Source organism: Fonsecaea nubica (genome assembly GCF_001646965.1).
Source record: "Fonsecaea nubica strain CBS 269.64 chromosome Unknown Scaff86, whole genome shotgun sequence".
NCBI classification, from domain to species: domain Eukaryota; kingdom Fungi; phylum Ascomycota; class Eurotiomycetes; order Chaetothyriales; family Herpotrichiellaceae; genus Fonsecaea; species Fonsecaea nubica.
The window spans coordinates 97,517-112,854 of NW_019173759.1; the positions used below are offsets into that span (position 1 = coordinate 97,517).

General features: G+C 52.6%; 6 protein-coding genes across 6 annotated transcripts; 4 read left to right on the plus strand and 2 right to left on the minus strand.

The window, feature by feature from the left end:
- Positions 1-1,373: 1,373 nt before the first annotated feature.
- On the plus strand, positions 1,374-2,123 carry AYO20_09403 (hypothetical protein; the record flags this gene model as incomplete). The annotated part of the gene is made up of 1 exon (XM_022647673.1): positions 1,374-2,123. One exon carries the CDS (start codon positions 1,374-1,376, stop codon positions 2,121-2,123), a length of 750 nt encoding a protein of 249 aa, XP_022496369.1.
- A 2,020-nt stretch (positions 2,124-4,143) lies between these two features.
- AYO20_09404 (hypothetical protein) lies at positions 4,144-6,168 on the plus strand (the record flags this gene model as incomplete). The annotated part of the gene is made up of 3 exons (XM_022647674.1): positions 4,144-4,237; positions 4,289-4,387; positions 4,451-6,168. 3 exons carry the CDS (start codon positions 4,144-4,146, stop codon positions 6,166-6,168), a joined length of 1,911 nt encoding a protein of 636 aa, XP_022496370.1.
- Positions 6,169-7,537: 1,369 nt separating this feature from the next.
- On the minus strand, positions 7,538-9,453 carry AYO20_09405 (hypothetical protein; the record flags this gene model as incomplete). The annotated part of the gene is made up of 2 exons (XM_022647675.1): positions 7,538-9,327; positions 9,378-9,453. The coding sequence occupies 2 exons, from the start codon at positions 9,451-9,453 to the stop codon at positions 7,538-7,540; spliced, it is 1,866 nt and encodes a 621-aa protein (XP_022496371.1).
- A 1,079-nt stretch (positions 9,454-10,532) lies between these two features.
- Positions 10,533-11,966, plus strand: AYO20_09406 (hypothetical protein; the record flags this gene model as incomplete). The annotated part of the gene is made up of 1 exon (XM_022647676.1): positions 10,533-11,966. One exon carries the CDS (start codon positions 10,533-10,535, stop codon positions 11,964-11,966), a length of 1,434 nt encoding a protein of 477 aa, XP_022496372.1.
- A 1,192-nt stretch (positions 11,967-13,158) lies between these two features.
- On the minus strand, positions 13,159-14,154 carry AYO20_09407 (hypothetical protein; the record flags this gene model as incomplete). The annotated part of the gene is made up of 1 exon (XM_022647677.1): positions 13,159-14,154. The coding sequence occupies one exon, from the start codon at positions 14,152-14,154 to the stop codon at positions 13,159-13,161; it is 996 nt and encodes a 331-aa protein (XP_022496373.1).
- Positions 14,155-14,916: 762 nt separating this feature from the next.
- AYO20_09408 (hypothetical protein) lies at positions 14,917-15,316 on the plus strand (the record flags this gene model as incomplete). Its single annotated transcript, XM_022647678.1, has 2 exons — positions 14,917-14,983; positions 15,033-15,316. The coding sequence occupies 2 exons, from the start codon at positions 14,917-14,919 to the stop codon at positions 15,314-15,316; spliced, it is 351 nt and encodes a 116-aa protein (XP_022496374.1).
- Positions 15,317-15,338: the final 22 nt, after the last annotated feature.

The following is a 15,338-nucleotide window of genomic DNA, read 5'->3' on the forward strand; positions in this document are numbered from 1 at the left end:
TGTGGCTGGGCGGGACATTCGAATGGACTGCTGTATGGCTGCTGTGTGTGATCATCATGGTTGCGCACAATGGTATACAGCCTTCGAGCGTTGCCAGGGTTTCTAGGCGACACAACAACCGCTTCAGGAACACAGTGGATACAGCAGCCTTCGGCCTGGCATGGTGACACATTTTGTGTAAAGACATTCAAGGCCTCTGAAGGCTGGGCTGAGAAGTCCACAGTGTGTGTGTGTGGCGGCTGTAAGGGCTGTACGTGAGACGCTTCCGGTTCCGTGCGCACGGGCGATTGGGTTTGCCCATTGTGTTGGGTGGTAACTCCGGCCTGAGGTTGGGAAGTGAATCGTACTCTGCGTCTTTGTGGCTTCCTTGCTGTTCTAGCAGACGGGGCAGGATCTGTGGGGTGGTCTCGAGGAGTGTAACGGGCATTGTAATCCATCAATTGAGAATGATGGTGTTCTGGGTGACTGTGCGACGGCCAACTCAAGAGGGTCAAGAGGGAATGTTTAGAAGCAGCCGGCGCTTGCTCGCGCAGATAGTAATCGTGCCTCGCACATTCGAAGGATCGGGGACTTTGGCTTTTTTTGATACGATTCTGCAATTTAGAAGTATGAAATCGGAGGTTGATGGAGGGAGGGGTTGAGTGCTAAGAAGTTGACTTGGAAAATTAAGGCGATTTGACGCGAGGGGAAGACATGGATATTCCTGAAAAGGCGTAGCGCAGACTGTTAGTAGCGCTTCAGGGACGAATCAATTTCATGTCTTGGTTGTCAATTACTAAGCTAGAGACCAAAGTGGACTAGCCAAATTACCAAGCACATTTTCCTAAATTTTCTCGCTACCAGTGTTTGTTACCTCTTCCACCCTTCAGGACAAGTTGCAAGTCTCGAAATCTGCGGGGTACCTGCGTAGGTCATCTTCTTGTCACCGGCCACCTCTCGTCTCTCTGTGTTCTTCCTCTCCTTTCAAGCTCTCTTGTGCAATTCTCTGCCTTCCTGTCGTCCCGATGGTTTTCGGTCCTCTCGTGCCACAATCTAGCATACTTCAGTCCCAGCCCGTGGACAACGCTCGCTTGGTGAAAGCTTCAGTTTAGCTTGTCCGCCGGTAGGTCTACGTGGGCTTTCCTCGAAACGGCCTCTCACTAACCTTGTTACTGGCCCAATCAGAAAACAGTTTTTGCGGTTGTGTCGATGCCGCCCCGTCGCTTCAGGAGACCCATTCATCAATCCACAACGCATCTCCAGATCTCCTTCTTTTCTAGGCCGTAGTTGGCTTAGACACCCTCTGTTTACTTCGACGGTAGCCTGCCCCGACACCTCCATGTGGAGACGATGTACACTGATAAGCACCTTAGTGAACCTAGCGTGATCCAATTATGCCCTCTCCAAGATCCATCCCCACCCGCCAACCACTCCTGGAGCCGGAAATCCCTTCCTACAAGATCAAGACCCATCCTCGGAAGGACTCCGAAACTTTCCGGGTAGTGGGTGCAAGGCGCGGCCTCCCTGCTTGGGAAAACTTGAATACGCCAAGCCAATCGACGACGGGGATCTGTGTGGATGACCAAGTTGTGGTCTATTATCTCGATGAGCATGAAGAGCCGCAGCAGGCGAAGGCTCTAGTCCTTGAGATCAGAGTGCTGCCACCGATAAGATCAAGAGGAGGTCCCAACAAAGATACGATATTCTTGCTGGTGGCATGGTTCTACGAGGGGGCTTCTTCCTCCATTTGTACCTCGGATGCAGCGAGCCTGATTCTCTCGTCTCATCTCGACGTGGTCTCCCTCGAGTCCGTCCAAGCGGTTCTGGATGTGAAGAAACGGATTCCCATCCACTCAGTATTGATAATCCACACAATGACGCGGGTGGACTCTTCCGAAGTCAAATGGCTTCCCGAGCGAGTGAAAGATGCCGGCGCGACGGAAGAGGAGGACGTTGTGGCAGAAGGTGCCGAGCCAGAACACTGCGGCTCGGGCGGCGACCCGGTATCGTGCCATGCGGAGACTGACACTGTGTTCATCACGTCAGCTCCCGTGGTGGCAATGCCACCGAACTGGATGACTCGCTACGAAGAACGCCGGGAGCAGGGGCTACCGACACCCTCAGTGTCGCCCGGCGGAAGCTAGCAACGGTACGATGACTCGGGTACGTGGGGTGTTGGGACCCTCTGCTGGGTTAACTGCTTGGATACGCACCAGCAGAGCGAGGGGGAAAGTTCCTAGCGTTGGGATTTAGGTATATCTGAGGATAAATCAGACAATGTAATGGTCAGCTCCATAACAGCGAATCTTTTGATGATTTTCCACGTGATGAAATGCATGATCATGTTACATCCCGGCCTTGTCGCCACATTTCCTCCTGGTTGCTTCTGCCATGTAACCACGTCGGTAGCAAGACCTACATCCTAGTCGCCAAGCCTGACGCGTAGTCTCCCTAGAGTTTGCCAGCAATAGCGAGACTGCCCGACACAATTGATTTGGCCGAGAGAAAAAGGCGGCAAAGCTGCGTTGAGGGGTGAAATCAGTCACGTGAGATAATGGCGTCCATTGTCATTCTATCACGTGATAGACGGACTGGACATGTACGATTTTCCCGTGCCCAATATCTTCTGCCGTATTCGAAGGTGAGTTCACAACTATGCCATTCAGTATAGAGACTTCATTGCAAGACAGTGAACGAATGCGTCGGGCGAGGGGTTGATCAACTCACGTATGGTACAACACGGAGCGAGGGTACTTGGAGGATCAAGGCGCGACTGCCCCTATCGTAGATCTCCCTCCAAGGGGGATTCCTGGGATTCCAAGGAAATCCCCGGCCGTGCAGGGCTTGAGATTGAAGCACTCATGACCAACTCCACACGCCGTTCGAGCGCTATGACCCGCCGCCCCCGGGGGGAGGAGGGTTCTTCTGTCCCATGTAGAGCTGCGCAGGTAGATTCGAACGTGCCGAGGCTATGAACGGGGAAGGTTTCGCGACTCGACGCGGGGTTTGTTTACCTTTGAATTACTGCGACGTTCAGATGACACAAGCGCACGCTATCTGTGGTCACATGGTCCTGGGAGCCTTGACCTTGAGCACAATTCCCTCGGGACGCTTTAGCGAAACGCCAACAACCTCTCCACTACGGTCACTTATAGAATGACTTGGCTCTCCGTTCGAGAATCCAGTTCGAGACCGAGGCCATAGCGAAATCGAATACGAATACATCACCATTGGCTTACCACCTGAAAATGAACCGGAGAACTACTTCGCCGAAACGTCCGACAGCAGTGAGGATCAAGATGACAACTTCACTCCCACATCCGGTCCCACCCGCTCTGCGAACGACCATGCGAACGACCATGCCGAAGACTCGAAAGAGACGACCCAAGCAAGACCTATGCCATCAACATTACGAGGAAGATTGGATGTTTCATAGACGATGTTATGTCACTGGTCGCCGTCGAAGGGCACACAGATTCAGAGGGCAATCATGGCAGCTTCAGTCGTGAAGAGGCCACGTACGCTGTTGCACAAGACTCACAGGCACGGAAGAAGGCAGCTGAAAAGAGCCAGGGCGTTAAGACGTCGTAATGAAGAAGAGGGTAGGAGATTCGAGGCGCAATTTGGGCGATCAATAATCACCCCGGGACAAAGTTTCAAAGTCTACTTCGATTTCCTCCATCCCTTGATGTAGCCATACAAAGACGGAACCAGGATTCTCCGTCTGGAATGGCGTGACAGAGAGACTGCCAACGACGTCCTTTCGGTGACGTGAGAGGGAGAAGCGGAAGATAGACTAAGGCTACTACTGGTGGTATTGCTAACCTGCTGAACGAGTAACGGCATGCCTGGCCGGGTAGGGTGGCTCGGCAACGAGTGTCTCCGGGAGGACGCTTGGGCCCAACATTCCAGCTTTCCCAGCGGACGAGGAATCATCGTTGTCGAGGAAATCAAGTGCAGTTGTGTTGGTAATTTTTTGGCTGTTTTGAGCCCGCCAAGCCGTTCGTGCCCTCCATTAACTGCGACTGAACCGATCAATGTCTCTCCTCGACTTCAGAAACCTGGCCCTCTACGACTCCACTGGTTCAGTTTACAGCTTTTCCAAGTTCCGGCGTGGGTTATAGATACCAGGCACGTCCTACGGATCATTCATCGCCGGTCGGTATGGCAGCAGGTGTTGCAAAGCGATACACAGACGGAGCTCGAAAGGGCCACGACAAACCTGGCCTCCAGCAGGTCAAGCCTGGTCGTTCAAGCCGTAGGGACCACCCTTCATCGTCTGCGATTCAACCCGACTGACTGACCATAGGAAGAAAGCAGTCTCCTGCCCAAGACGAAGACGAAGACGAAGACGAGGGCGAAGACGTGACCAAGCCCCAGCGGAAGAGCCAGAGAATACAGGAGAAGTGTCGGTTCCATGCCCTTCAATCCACTTCATTGCGTCGTTACTGTGTCACTGACTGCATTACAGCCAAGCAGAACTGCCAGCAAGCCCTGAGTGCATGCCCCAAGACCTCCCTAAAGAGCCCGCGGCCACAGGAGAAACAATCTGCAACCCAGAAATGGGCCGCAAGAGGAGGGCAGACGAGGTACTTGCAGAAAGCAGCAGCGAAGCAAGACAATCATTCCAAAGAGAAGATCAGAGGCCAACCTAAGGCTTCGCCAGCGGCACCAGGAGTACCTAAGAGCAGTCAGTCGCCGTCATCACTTTGTTGGATCAAGTTACTGACCCAAATAGCTAAACGACAGCCTTATGTGGTTACCGGAGACGAACAACTCGGCAACTTGAAGCGCCCTACACGTGCGCTCGAGCAACACGCTGCCCCAAGGACTGGGCATGATAAAGAGAGCTTCATTGAGACTTGGTTGAATGGATCCAGCTGGTTTCACAGAGAGCCGATAGAACACGAACCCCAGCTTGTCGTATTGGACAATATGGCCCCCCCACCTACGACCGTCTTTTCTTTCTCAAACAGTACCTTTGAACGCATGACTACCCCATCTAGAAAGTCCGGGGGACCCTCTGCAAGCGTTCATGATTCAAATTACCGAGAATCCTTGCGTCGCCGAAATATTTATATCAATCGTGACCATCCTCCGGCAGAGCTAATGAAGCGAGCAAGAACGATCATATCCACAGAACGAAAATCTCCGGGAATGAACGATAAAACAGCTCAAGGGTTGGTAGCGACATCACGGAAGGTTGAGAACCAGCCTGAAGCTGATATCATGCGGACCCTTGCGCCAGGTATCATTCCTGCCATGAATGTGCTCCCTGATGAAAGATTGGCATCGAATACTAACCAGTTGTGGTCTAATTGCGTCCCTGTCCCGCTCAATCCGGCTGTCCTGACGGTCCCGCTACCCTTACCTAGACCAAAACCCGATCTAGTATTTGGATATTCAGATGCAGCCTTCTCTTGTAACCAACTCGAGACGATTCCATTTCTCATCGACGACCAGTTCGGCCGAAGCTACGCCGTCCCGGACTGGGTGGTTCGATTTCCATTCCTACAGGTCGAGTTTAAATCGCAGGCAAAAGGCGGAACCCACTACATCGCAACCAACCAGGTCGCCGGTGCTGGAGCTTGTGCGACAATTGGCAAAATCGACTTAATACAGCGCAGTTTTGGAATGAAAGAATTCGATTACCATGAACCCCAGTATTTCTCCCTCACGATGGACCATGAGCTAGCTCGGATCAATGTACATTGGCTGAGAGCCGATGAAGGAGGGCGGCATAGCTTTCATGTTGAAACATTATCAAACCATCTCCTCAACGACGCAAATGCCATACGAGCGGTTTCTCGAGCGATCCAGAATATTCTTGACTGGGGTACAGGTACACGGCTAGAAGGACTTTGCACCGCACTGGATGCGTACCGGGAGACGGTGGTCCATAGCCTGGCAGTCACAAATCCACAGAGGGCGCAGGAATCGGAAGTTCTACCTCCAACTCAATCTGGAACGCCGACATTGGGGAGGATGTTGCCACCTGATAGCCGAGGCCGGGGAGCACGACACGCATCAACAGCAACGAGCAAGGCACCGCAAGATCGTGTTGATGTTCCCACCAATGTGCAGGCTGATGCGTATTCGCGCCACTCACTCGAAGATGGCCAAACGAGGAGACGCATTAAGCCTACACAGAAGGTGCGGGATAACATTTTTCAGGGTCGGAGACAATGAGAGGGTTATGAGTACGTTGTCCGGAACTGTTGTTGTATGCACAACATGTCCACGTTGTAGCCCGTTACGAGGATGGAACGATTCTTGTGTCCTTGCCAACTTCCTTGAGAAAGCTCCGATCAAGGGATCCAAAGGCAACAAAGACACCGTCGATGAAGAGGAAGTGAAGAAGGAACTCCAGGATGCAACGAAACGTGGTTGTCGTCGGACGTTTGGCGCCCTGGCATCAGTATATCGAGCGAGGAGTTTTTGGGGAATACCCGGGTCTTTTGGCAGTTCACCTCTTAGTGGAAGGGATCAGATGGACCAATCTGAAGCCTCTCCAAAAGGCATGGAGGCCTCGCGAAGGATCTGGCGATGCACTACTTTTAGAAAGAAAGTGTTCTGGGTGAGACTAGTGTGACGATCCTATAGCGTGCATGAGCACCGTCATCTAGATATACAAGAACTTTCCCTGGTGGCTCGCAGTGGACAAATCATCCCAGGATCCCCGACAGTGTCACTCTTCTTTCCCACATCGAGTGTCGTAGTGGTGTACTTCAAGTTATGTAGGTGCCAGTAGGCCCAGCTTGCTTGGTCTTTGCTCGGTGAAAAGGCCAGGGGAGGACGGGAGGAGGGTGAGGAGGTGAGGCGGAACAAGGGTGAGATTGGAAGAGATTTGGTGCAGAGGACACTCGTATAGATCAGTAAGTAAGATACAGGTTTCGTCTTGTCTTGTCGGCGAGTTCACGAGCAGGGCGACAGGCCGCTACCAGTCAATCAGTAGAGTAGGTGCAGCCTGGGTTGGGTTGGGTTTGTTTGTTCATCTGTCTGTCTGTCTGTCTGTCTGTGTGGACTTTGCGGCGCGGGGGTCACCCGTTCAGCCTCGCAGCCTCGTAACTACTAAAGAGACAAGAAACCCCCTCTCCCACTACTAAGAAAGACGATACGTCAAAAACTCAAACAAAGGAGACACCCACCACCATACACGTATATTTGACGGATGTATTGCGGATCTCGATCTTTTTTTGGGGGGAGGGGATAAAAATCTGTGATGATATCCTGCCTGCACGTGACCCGTTTCCCTCAAGGAAGCGAGCGGTAAGGCGGTGGCTAGCGGGCACTCCGCCAGCGAAAGTCGGCAGATGAGATGGCCTTCAGTCTGGGCGGATTTGCCATCTTGGCTACCATCCCGGCACGACATCGCATTCTCTTCGATATCTGGGCAGTCACAAGGAGGATTGGTCGCAGTAAATAGCAGGCTCGAGATGTATAGACATTAAAAGCTTCATGAATAGCTGGGTCAAAAATCTGGTACCAAAGCGCACCACGGATCAACTTCCCAACTCCGTCAGGCCCTCACCATCGTGCACACACTGGGGTTCAGCGTTCAGCGTTCGTCCTTTGCGACACTCAACGCCCTCACCATCCGCTGCAGTTCATCAACCTGCTCCTTCAGCTGTCTTATCTCGACGACATCGGCGTCAACCTCGACCACCGGTCTTGTGGAGTGAACCTTTGTGTCCCACCCCTCCATTCCAAAGTTCAGGTCGTGCGGCATTTCCTCCCACTCTTCCACCGTGTCGTCATCTTCTTCTCCTCGACTCCTGTTGCTTTGCACTGTGCGGGCATCCAGAGACTCCAGAGCAGCGGTGATGAGTAACAGAGGCGAATAGATGACGCCCATGACATAGTTGTTCAGTCGCTCATAGCGATGCGGATCCATCCACCATTCAAAAGGGATGATCAAGAAGAGCAACTCGATCAAGTTGAACGGCGCAATGAAGACATTCTCGTCGGGCGCACGTACGAATTGCAGTGTCTTTTGTGCAAACATGGCCATGTACTCATCGATCGCATTTTCGGTGATGTCTTCGTACGCACTGTTGTATAATGCGATGAGGATATTGAGCAGGATAACCATGACGACAAATGTGAAGATGTAATATAGAATAAGGCCGAAGGGATGGGCATAGTTGTCAAAGCCTTCGAAATCAGGCGACTGCATGACCGAATTGGCCATGGCGGTGATGACGAAGCTGGTGATACTGCTGTTTCCCTCGACTTGGTTCAGACCAATAAAGGCCTGGAGAAAACCCACGCAAACGACCAGGAGAAGGGCAAAGAAGATGAGGGATTCACGCATCATGACTTTCAAAACGACCAGCATTGCGCCGAAGAAGCGGAACGTGTCCAGATACAGGAGGAGACGGGCCCAGAACATGGGGGCAGCGACACAGAATATGTGGTAACCTAATCTGTTGAGTTCGCGCCGCTTGTCGTCATGCTCGTCGGAGGAGTGGCCGAGAGCGATCATGCGGATAATGAACGAGGCTGTGAGCAGAGCGTAGAGGCAATTGTTGAAGGCGTTCCAAAAACCGAAATACCAAATGCCGACTTTCCAAAATTTGCCGATTTCGTCGCAGATGAAGCCTAATGTCATCATGTAGAGAATACCCTCGACGATGTCAAGGTCGCCATCTTCATTCACGGTATTGACCGCCCCAGTATACAAGGCAAGATAGAGGACCGAGATGGTGATCTGAAGGGCGTTCTGATACAAGGGCGTGCGCATACGGTCGGGGTTCAGATGGACCCAATAATTTGTGTTGTCGCGGTCGTTGTAGAAAACAAATCTGCCCGGGTCTTTGTCGTCTTGATGAATCCAGCCCCTCCAGAGGTACTTGATGCACTTTTGGTAGCCAGAAGAACCAATGACGATCAGGCAGTGCAGGTCGACTGCCCTCTCAATGACATTTGCTGGGGGTGTCTCCTCGTCCTTGCGGATGACCGAGTAGCGCTTCAGGAGAATCTCTTGCATCAGGTATTCTTGGTCCTCCTCATTCTCGATGATGCGTTTGGCGATCATCTCACAAGCCACAGCACGGACATGGTGCAGGTCTGCATCCCAGAGCTCCAGATTGGCTTGTCTAGTGAACCATCTCTTGCACACAAGCAGGCAGTACACCACACATGCAGCGTACTCAGTCCCGCCCGCTTCTTTGGCTGTCTGCACCACCTTCGGAGTTATAACGGGGCTGTTGGCAGCGACAATTTTCTCTTCAGGAAGCTCGATAGGAATAACTGCCTCGATCTGGTACTTCAATCGGAGGGCGACTTTGGTGACTTCTTTGGCCGGCAAGCCTGAGGGGGGCAGGTCGGAGCTGTTGGCGGGAAGCACTGCGCCAGATCAGTTTCCGGTCGTGACACAGGGTTGGAGCCCAACTTACATCTCCTCGTCTCACCGTGGTGATATGGCGATCTCCTTTCGCGAGCTCCGAAGAGAAGCGTCCCCCATTTGACCATGATGTGTTGGGATGCTATGGCGCGTTCGAGGGGATTGCTTGGCGTTACTTGTTGGTCGGTCTGTAACTGTCGAGCTCTCGTCCTCTGGAACACAAGAGAAAAGGTAGAAGAGAAGAAGAAGAAAGTAGGCAATCGACGGTGCGCTACGACGAGGAGCGACCTCAGCTGGGTTGTGGTCGTTGAAGGTCAAACTTTGGGTTTTGCCAGCCTCTCATTGACACATTTTGTCCGAAGCTCCCCCGCACCCGCAGACGAGGAAAACCGGTTTGCAACCCTGGCACAGCTGAAAGGCGGCGAGGTCTCCAGGCTCTCAATACCCGCCACATGTGTTGGCCAGCCAGCTGAGAGGGTGTCTGAGAGCATCGGATAGGAAGAGTGATAGATATCGCCGTCATTCGTGTGTGCTCAAACACCTCGTCACTCAGTCCGGAGTGCCGCACCCAGCTTGCGGCGTGTGCAGGTCGGCTTTACTTGCCCTGTGGGACTGAGATAGGCAACTTGTCCGACTTACTAAGAGACTAATCCAAAAGCGCTCGAGTAAACGAGCTGGCCAATCATGGATGGGGATTCTATAGGGCTGTGGATACAAGTGATAATTCCTGCTTCTACCACGTTTCTCATCTCATTCTTTCTCTGCTGAGATCAAGTCATGTACTGGTTACATTTGGAGATTGGAATGAATGACTCTCGGACTACCTGGGACGCCCTGTCTGAGAGAAGCCACTGAGGCCTGAAACCGGGAATGGGTTGGTATGTTTAGACGCCCCTGCTTTCATCCGCCGTTTAATCGGTCTGGCAACACCCACTATGTTGGATCAGTCGGGCTCATGCAGGACTGCTTTCTCAGCCAATGAAAAGTCCAAACTAGCAGCGACATGCATCGACGACGCGCTGGCCACGAGAAGTCCAAAAACGGCTGCTTGACCTGCAAGGTACGGAGGGTAAAATGTGACGAGACGATTCCATTTTGTCGGAGGTGCACCCAAACGGGCCGCAAATGCGAAGGCCCCGTTGTTCGAGAGATTCGGTTCGTTCAGAATAGACCGGTCAGCCAGTCGAGCAGTCCCAGTCCACAGCAGATGGTTTCTCTTCTCGCTCCTCACCACGCGGAGGACGAACGACGTGCGTGGCACTACTTCATGTATGGCGCAGCTCCTGCATTTGCGGGAACAGTGGAGGCTACCTTTTGGCAACAGCATATCCCCCAGCTTGCCCAGACATATGGCTTTGTCTGGGACACTGTTGTGTGCCTCAGCTCCTTGGCTGAGCACGTTCCATACGTGTCGCCTATTTCCGCCTCCGACCCCGCGGCTTTGACAAACATCACCAATGGAAAGCATTTGCAAGCATTGAGACACTATCACAAAGCGATTGTGAGCGTCCGACGACTGGCCGAGCGTGGGCATCTCGATGACTCTGTTGTCGCGTTGAGCTACATCCTATTCGCGTCTGTGGAATATCATCATCGTAACGTCGAGATTGCAAACAACCTGATGAAACGGTGCTCTAGAATCCTTACCGACAATCTCAGGCTACTCGATACCCGACCCAGCTCGCCCGCAAGCCAAACTGTTCACCAACTGGTCGCATCGTACGTGTTGAAAAAGGCCATTGTGATTGCTACCCTGGGAAGCGATCTATCCCAGGGTGCCAGTAACAGCGCTAGCGAGATCTCCAAGACAACGTCATCTACGTCTTCTTTGCTCGAGGCAAGAGTCCAATTTGATCGCCTGATGAACCAGTCTTACGAAGTCATCAGACATGCGGATTTTTTGCCTCATGTTGAAGAGAGGGAGCCGCAGAAGATGTTTTTCCTGTCCCAGCGACTGTCGTTGTTGGATGACCTGCAGCAGTGGAAGTCCTCTTTTATTGCTCAAAGGAGCCAGACAACACTGGAATTGGAGAGCGACCTGATACACTCGTATCTGCTGACGTATTGGGCAGTCTGCTACATATCTGTAGCAGCATGCCTCAGCCCTCATCAGACGGCCTTTGACGAATACATGGACCACTTTGCCGAAATCGTCGAGCACGCCGCGTGTTGCCTCCGACAGGCCGCAGATTCCGCGAAGGTTCACTCGCTGTTGTTGAGCTTGGAGCCTGGGCTCATTCCACCGTTGTACTTCTGTGCGACCAAGTGCCGAGATCCGTCACTGAGACGAGCGGCGCTACGGCTGATACGCCAGGCCCCAAAGCAAGAAGACTCGTGGGCATTCGTCGCGCCTGACCGTGTGGTCGCCAAAGTGATTTCGATAGAGGAGAGTGAAAACCTCGTCTCCTGCACAGAGGATTCGCCGCAACCACACCCGGCTTCCGTGCTGCCACCCGAAGCGCGTCGCTTCGCGTTCGTCAGCGTCGTGGGCCGTGAAACAGGCACCGGAAAGCAGCGGCCGGCTCTCGAGCTCAGCAGATTTGAGTATGCAGCCGACGGCTCGAGGAAGTTGGTCCATGAGTATCCTTGGCTGGACGACGAGCGGGAATCTTCGTCAGATATGGTCCGATGGTTTGCCTGAGCTCTCGGAGGATGGATGGGACTGGTGGCGAAAGTTGAGAAGTCCTAGGGCACTGATGATTGGCGACTGACTGTAATGTGATTATTCTATCTGAAGTCCATCCTACTACGACTCAACGCTTGGCGGACAAAGGGAGAACACTCTCACACCAGATCCTGGCGGGGAGTTGCGTCTTGTGACTTCTTGTCTTTATCACGCGGTCCTCCTTCATGGCTGAGTCGGTCCTACCGGTAGGGCAAAAGGAAGTCATAAATTACATGTAGGACTCGAGAATAATTGACAGAATTGTACGATCAAGTCTACGTGTTCCGTGGGAGGAGTCCTTCTGTGGCCGAGGCGAGGCACTAGACCAGGCGCACGTCATCAACATGTGACTGAACTAAACCTATGCCGGTTAGGGTTGGCCAGCCCGCCACTCACCTCTATCTTAGATAGATATTTTTCGAAGCTCAAATTTGCCTCTGAATATGTGTCTTAAACGCCTGGACCTGTGGCGGTGAGCTTCACTCTCTACTTCTCCAAAAGTGACATACAGGCTAATTCTCATTCAGCAACGGTAGCGCGTTCGACTCCAGATCGAAAGGTTGTCGGTTCAAATCCGGCCGGGTTCATTTTCTTTTTTGCTTGGTGAATCCTTGCCATCTTCAAGGATGAAAAGGGGGGTTATTTTCTGATCGAAATATCATCACTTCTAGTATTCTTTGCAGACAACCTTTGGTGGCTACATGCAAGATAACAAAATCATCTTATCAAGGCCGTTTATTTGAAACCTAAACACAAAACATAAATCGGACTGGAAAACTCCCTCAACCAGTTCTGCAAAATGCGAATTTTTGGGTCATTAAACTGAGTCGGTGCTGTCGCGGGCTACAACATCAGCCTCGTGTGAAGCGACGGATCGCGCAGACAGAGAGGCACTCGTGATTCGAGATTGTTGTTTGGGAAAATGACAGAATGTCACCCAAGAACATGTCGACGGACTCGCGAACCCCGGAAGACAGATCACCGCCAATCATAGCGTTGATAGGGAAGCGATGAGTTGCCGCAGCAAAGCGTGGGTTGATGTGACGCCTCCGCTTCAACCCTGGCATTCATCTGCTCAACAGCGACCTGCGGGAGTCCTTCAGGATATGATTTGTCTCCAAACGGAACCCATACCAGTCTTTTGACTCCGCAGGCAACCTGTGGCGCTTTATGCAACCTCCGGTCCTTCGTCACTCTCACTCACGTCCTCATCACCGCTGACCTCCTCGTTCTCCCGTGCCCTCTTGTCCATCAGCGCTTGCAATTCCGCATCGTCATGTTCCGTCACGGCCTTGGGGGCCATCTTGATCACACACGCACCCCCTGCTTCCTTGATATTGTCGTCAATGTCCTTGATTGCCTGCTCGAGCAACTGAATACCCATGCCCTTGTCCAAACACTGACTGGTGAGGACGTAGTGTGGGGGAGACACCAGCTTGACCTTGACCTGTGTTTCCGCAGAATTTCTTGCCTCAGCCTGCCTCAGTGCCGCCTTCACAGCATCGATGCCGTCGTACTTGAAACACGTCACCTCCACGTCGGCCCGCACTTTTGTCGGATGCGGTGTCAGTTTCTTGCTGATGTATGTCATCAATTCCTCCTTGACAACCTCGTTGGGGAATGTCACGTCATTCCACACGTCCGGGTTTGTGATGGAGAGTTTGAAGGCATCATTGGCGTGGCCATATTTCCGGTTGAGCGGCCAACCGATGCACTCGTACAACTTCAGAATGGGTGTCTTCGTCTTCTCCGCAACGTGCCGCATGATGGAGTGGACCGACTTGCTCTTGTTGTACCGTTCCTCACAACGCACAATGTCCTCGGCCGAGACTCTTCGTTTTGACAGATCAATGTAGCCTTTTTCCTTGTCTACTCGGAGGACCACCACGACTTCGTTGCGACCGATGCGGATGAGTTTCTGTATGGATCGGATACGTCTTCGAGAGAGTTCGGAGAGGAGAATCATGCCGTCGATGTTGTCATATTCTAGGAGTTTGACGTAGGCGCCCATCTCTGCAATCTGTTCAAGCCACTGTGTTAGAACCGCCGGCGGACTTGGGACACTGGGACCTACCTGTTTGACGTTCACCATGACAAAACTATCGATTTCCGGATATTTTTCCTCGTAGAAGCGACAATTCGTCAGCGAGCTGGGGTCCGACATTTTGACGGTGTAGGCGCGGAGGAGCCCTGTTCCCGAATGCTGATAGGATAGCTTCGATGATGAGGGATGGATGTGAGACCTCTTTGTGAGTAACGAAAGAAGAAAGTAAGAGTTGTGACTCGATGGCGGGCTTGATCGCATGTGCGGGCAACTCACAAACTGCGGGCGGGAGCCCAGAATTTTGTGCCAAGCCATGTGCCGCGCGATCCCTCTTACGGACTGATTTCATGCCGTTTTAAAGAAACATCGAGTAAACCTCTTGCAAAGCCTTGTCCTTTTCCTCCGCAATCTGTTGCCGGTGTACTCCGAGATCATAAACATCGTACTCGGTACTGCCCTTCATCTCTTGTAGTGCTTTGATGGCATGACGTACACCAGGGGGGACGAGGGAGAGCGCAGATGAATCGTAACCTTTCCACAGTCCGCTTCCGTTTCCGGACTAGCCCATCTCGCCGTTTTATCCCAGTCTTGACTCAGCCTTGTCAGCAAGGCTGAGCTATAACTCCGCAGCCCTGTGAAGACGCCCCGTCGCATTGATTACTGTGGGTCACATTTGCCCTCGTGCCTCATCCCCAGCTCGGGACGGCGGTGTTGGTGCCTTGTGCTCACCTCACCCAGACCAGGGTGCCAGATCTCGGAAAATTGCTTACGTCGCAGGCACAGACCTGTTTCGCACACCCAGACATCACGGAGAACTTGAGCTCACCGTGGTCGCTATCGAACCTGGATTTACTTCTGGAATCGGACTCAAAGTGCCCGCAGATGTCGGTTCGTTCAGTGAATAACCTCATAGGTCGCAAGGTATTCCATTTCATGGAACTTGCTGATGGTTCGAGGCACACGGCATCGTGCGATCGGCAATAATGGTACCGATACAGCAGCAAGCGGCTCCAAAAGTCGGGAGCCCACTCACCGCGGCGTCCAGTTCAACGTACAGGTCCTCCGAAGGATAACGAAGAAGCTGTCGGAAGACCCCGCTGCCGACATTACAACCCTCCTCCGTACACAATGTGTCGAACGTCGAAGGACATCAATCCCGCCCAAAGAGCAACGCTTCCAGTTCCAGAGGAATTCTGCCTCACCCTGGACTCCGAATGCCTCCAAATTCGTCGACCAAAAACTTGCTGCTTTCGGCCGTTCAAACCCCACTCAGGCGTCGTAAGTTGTGTAACCAGGCAAGGCGC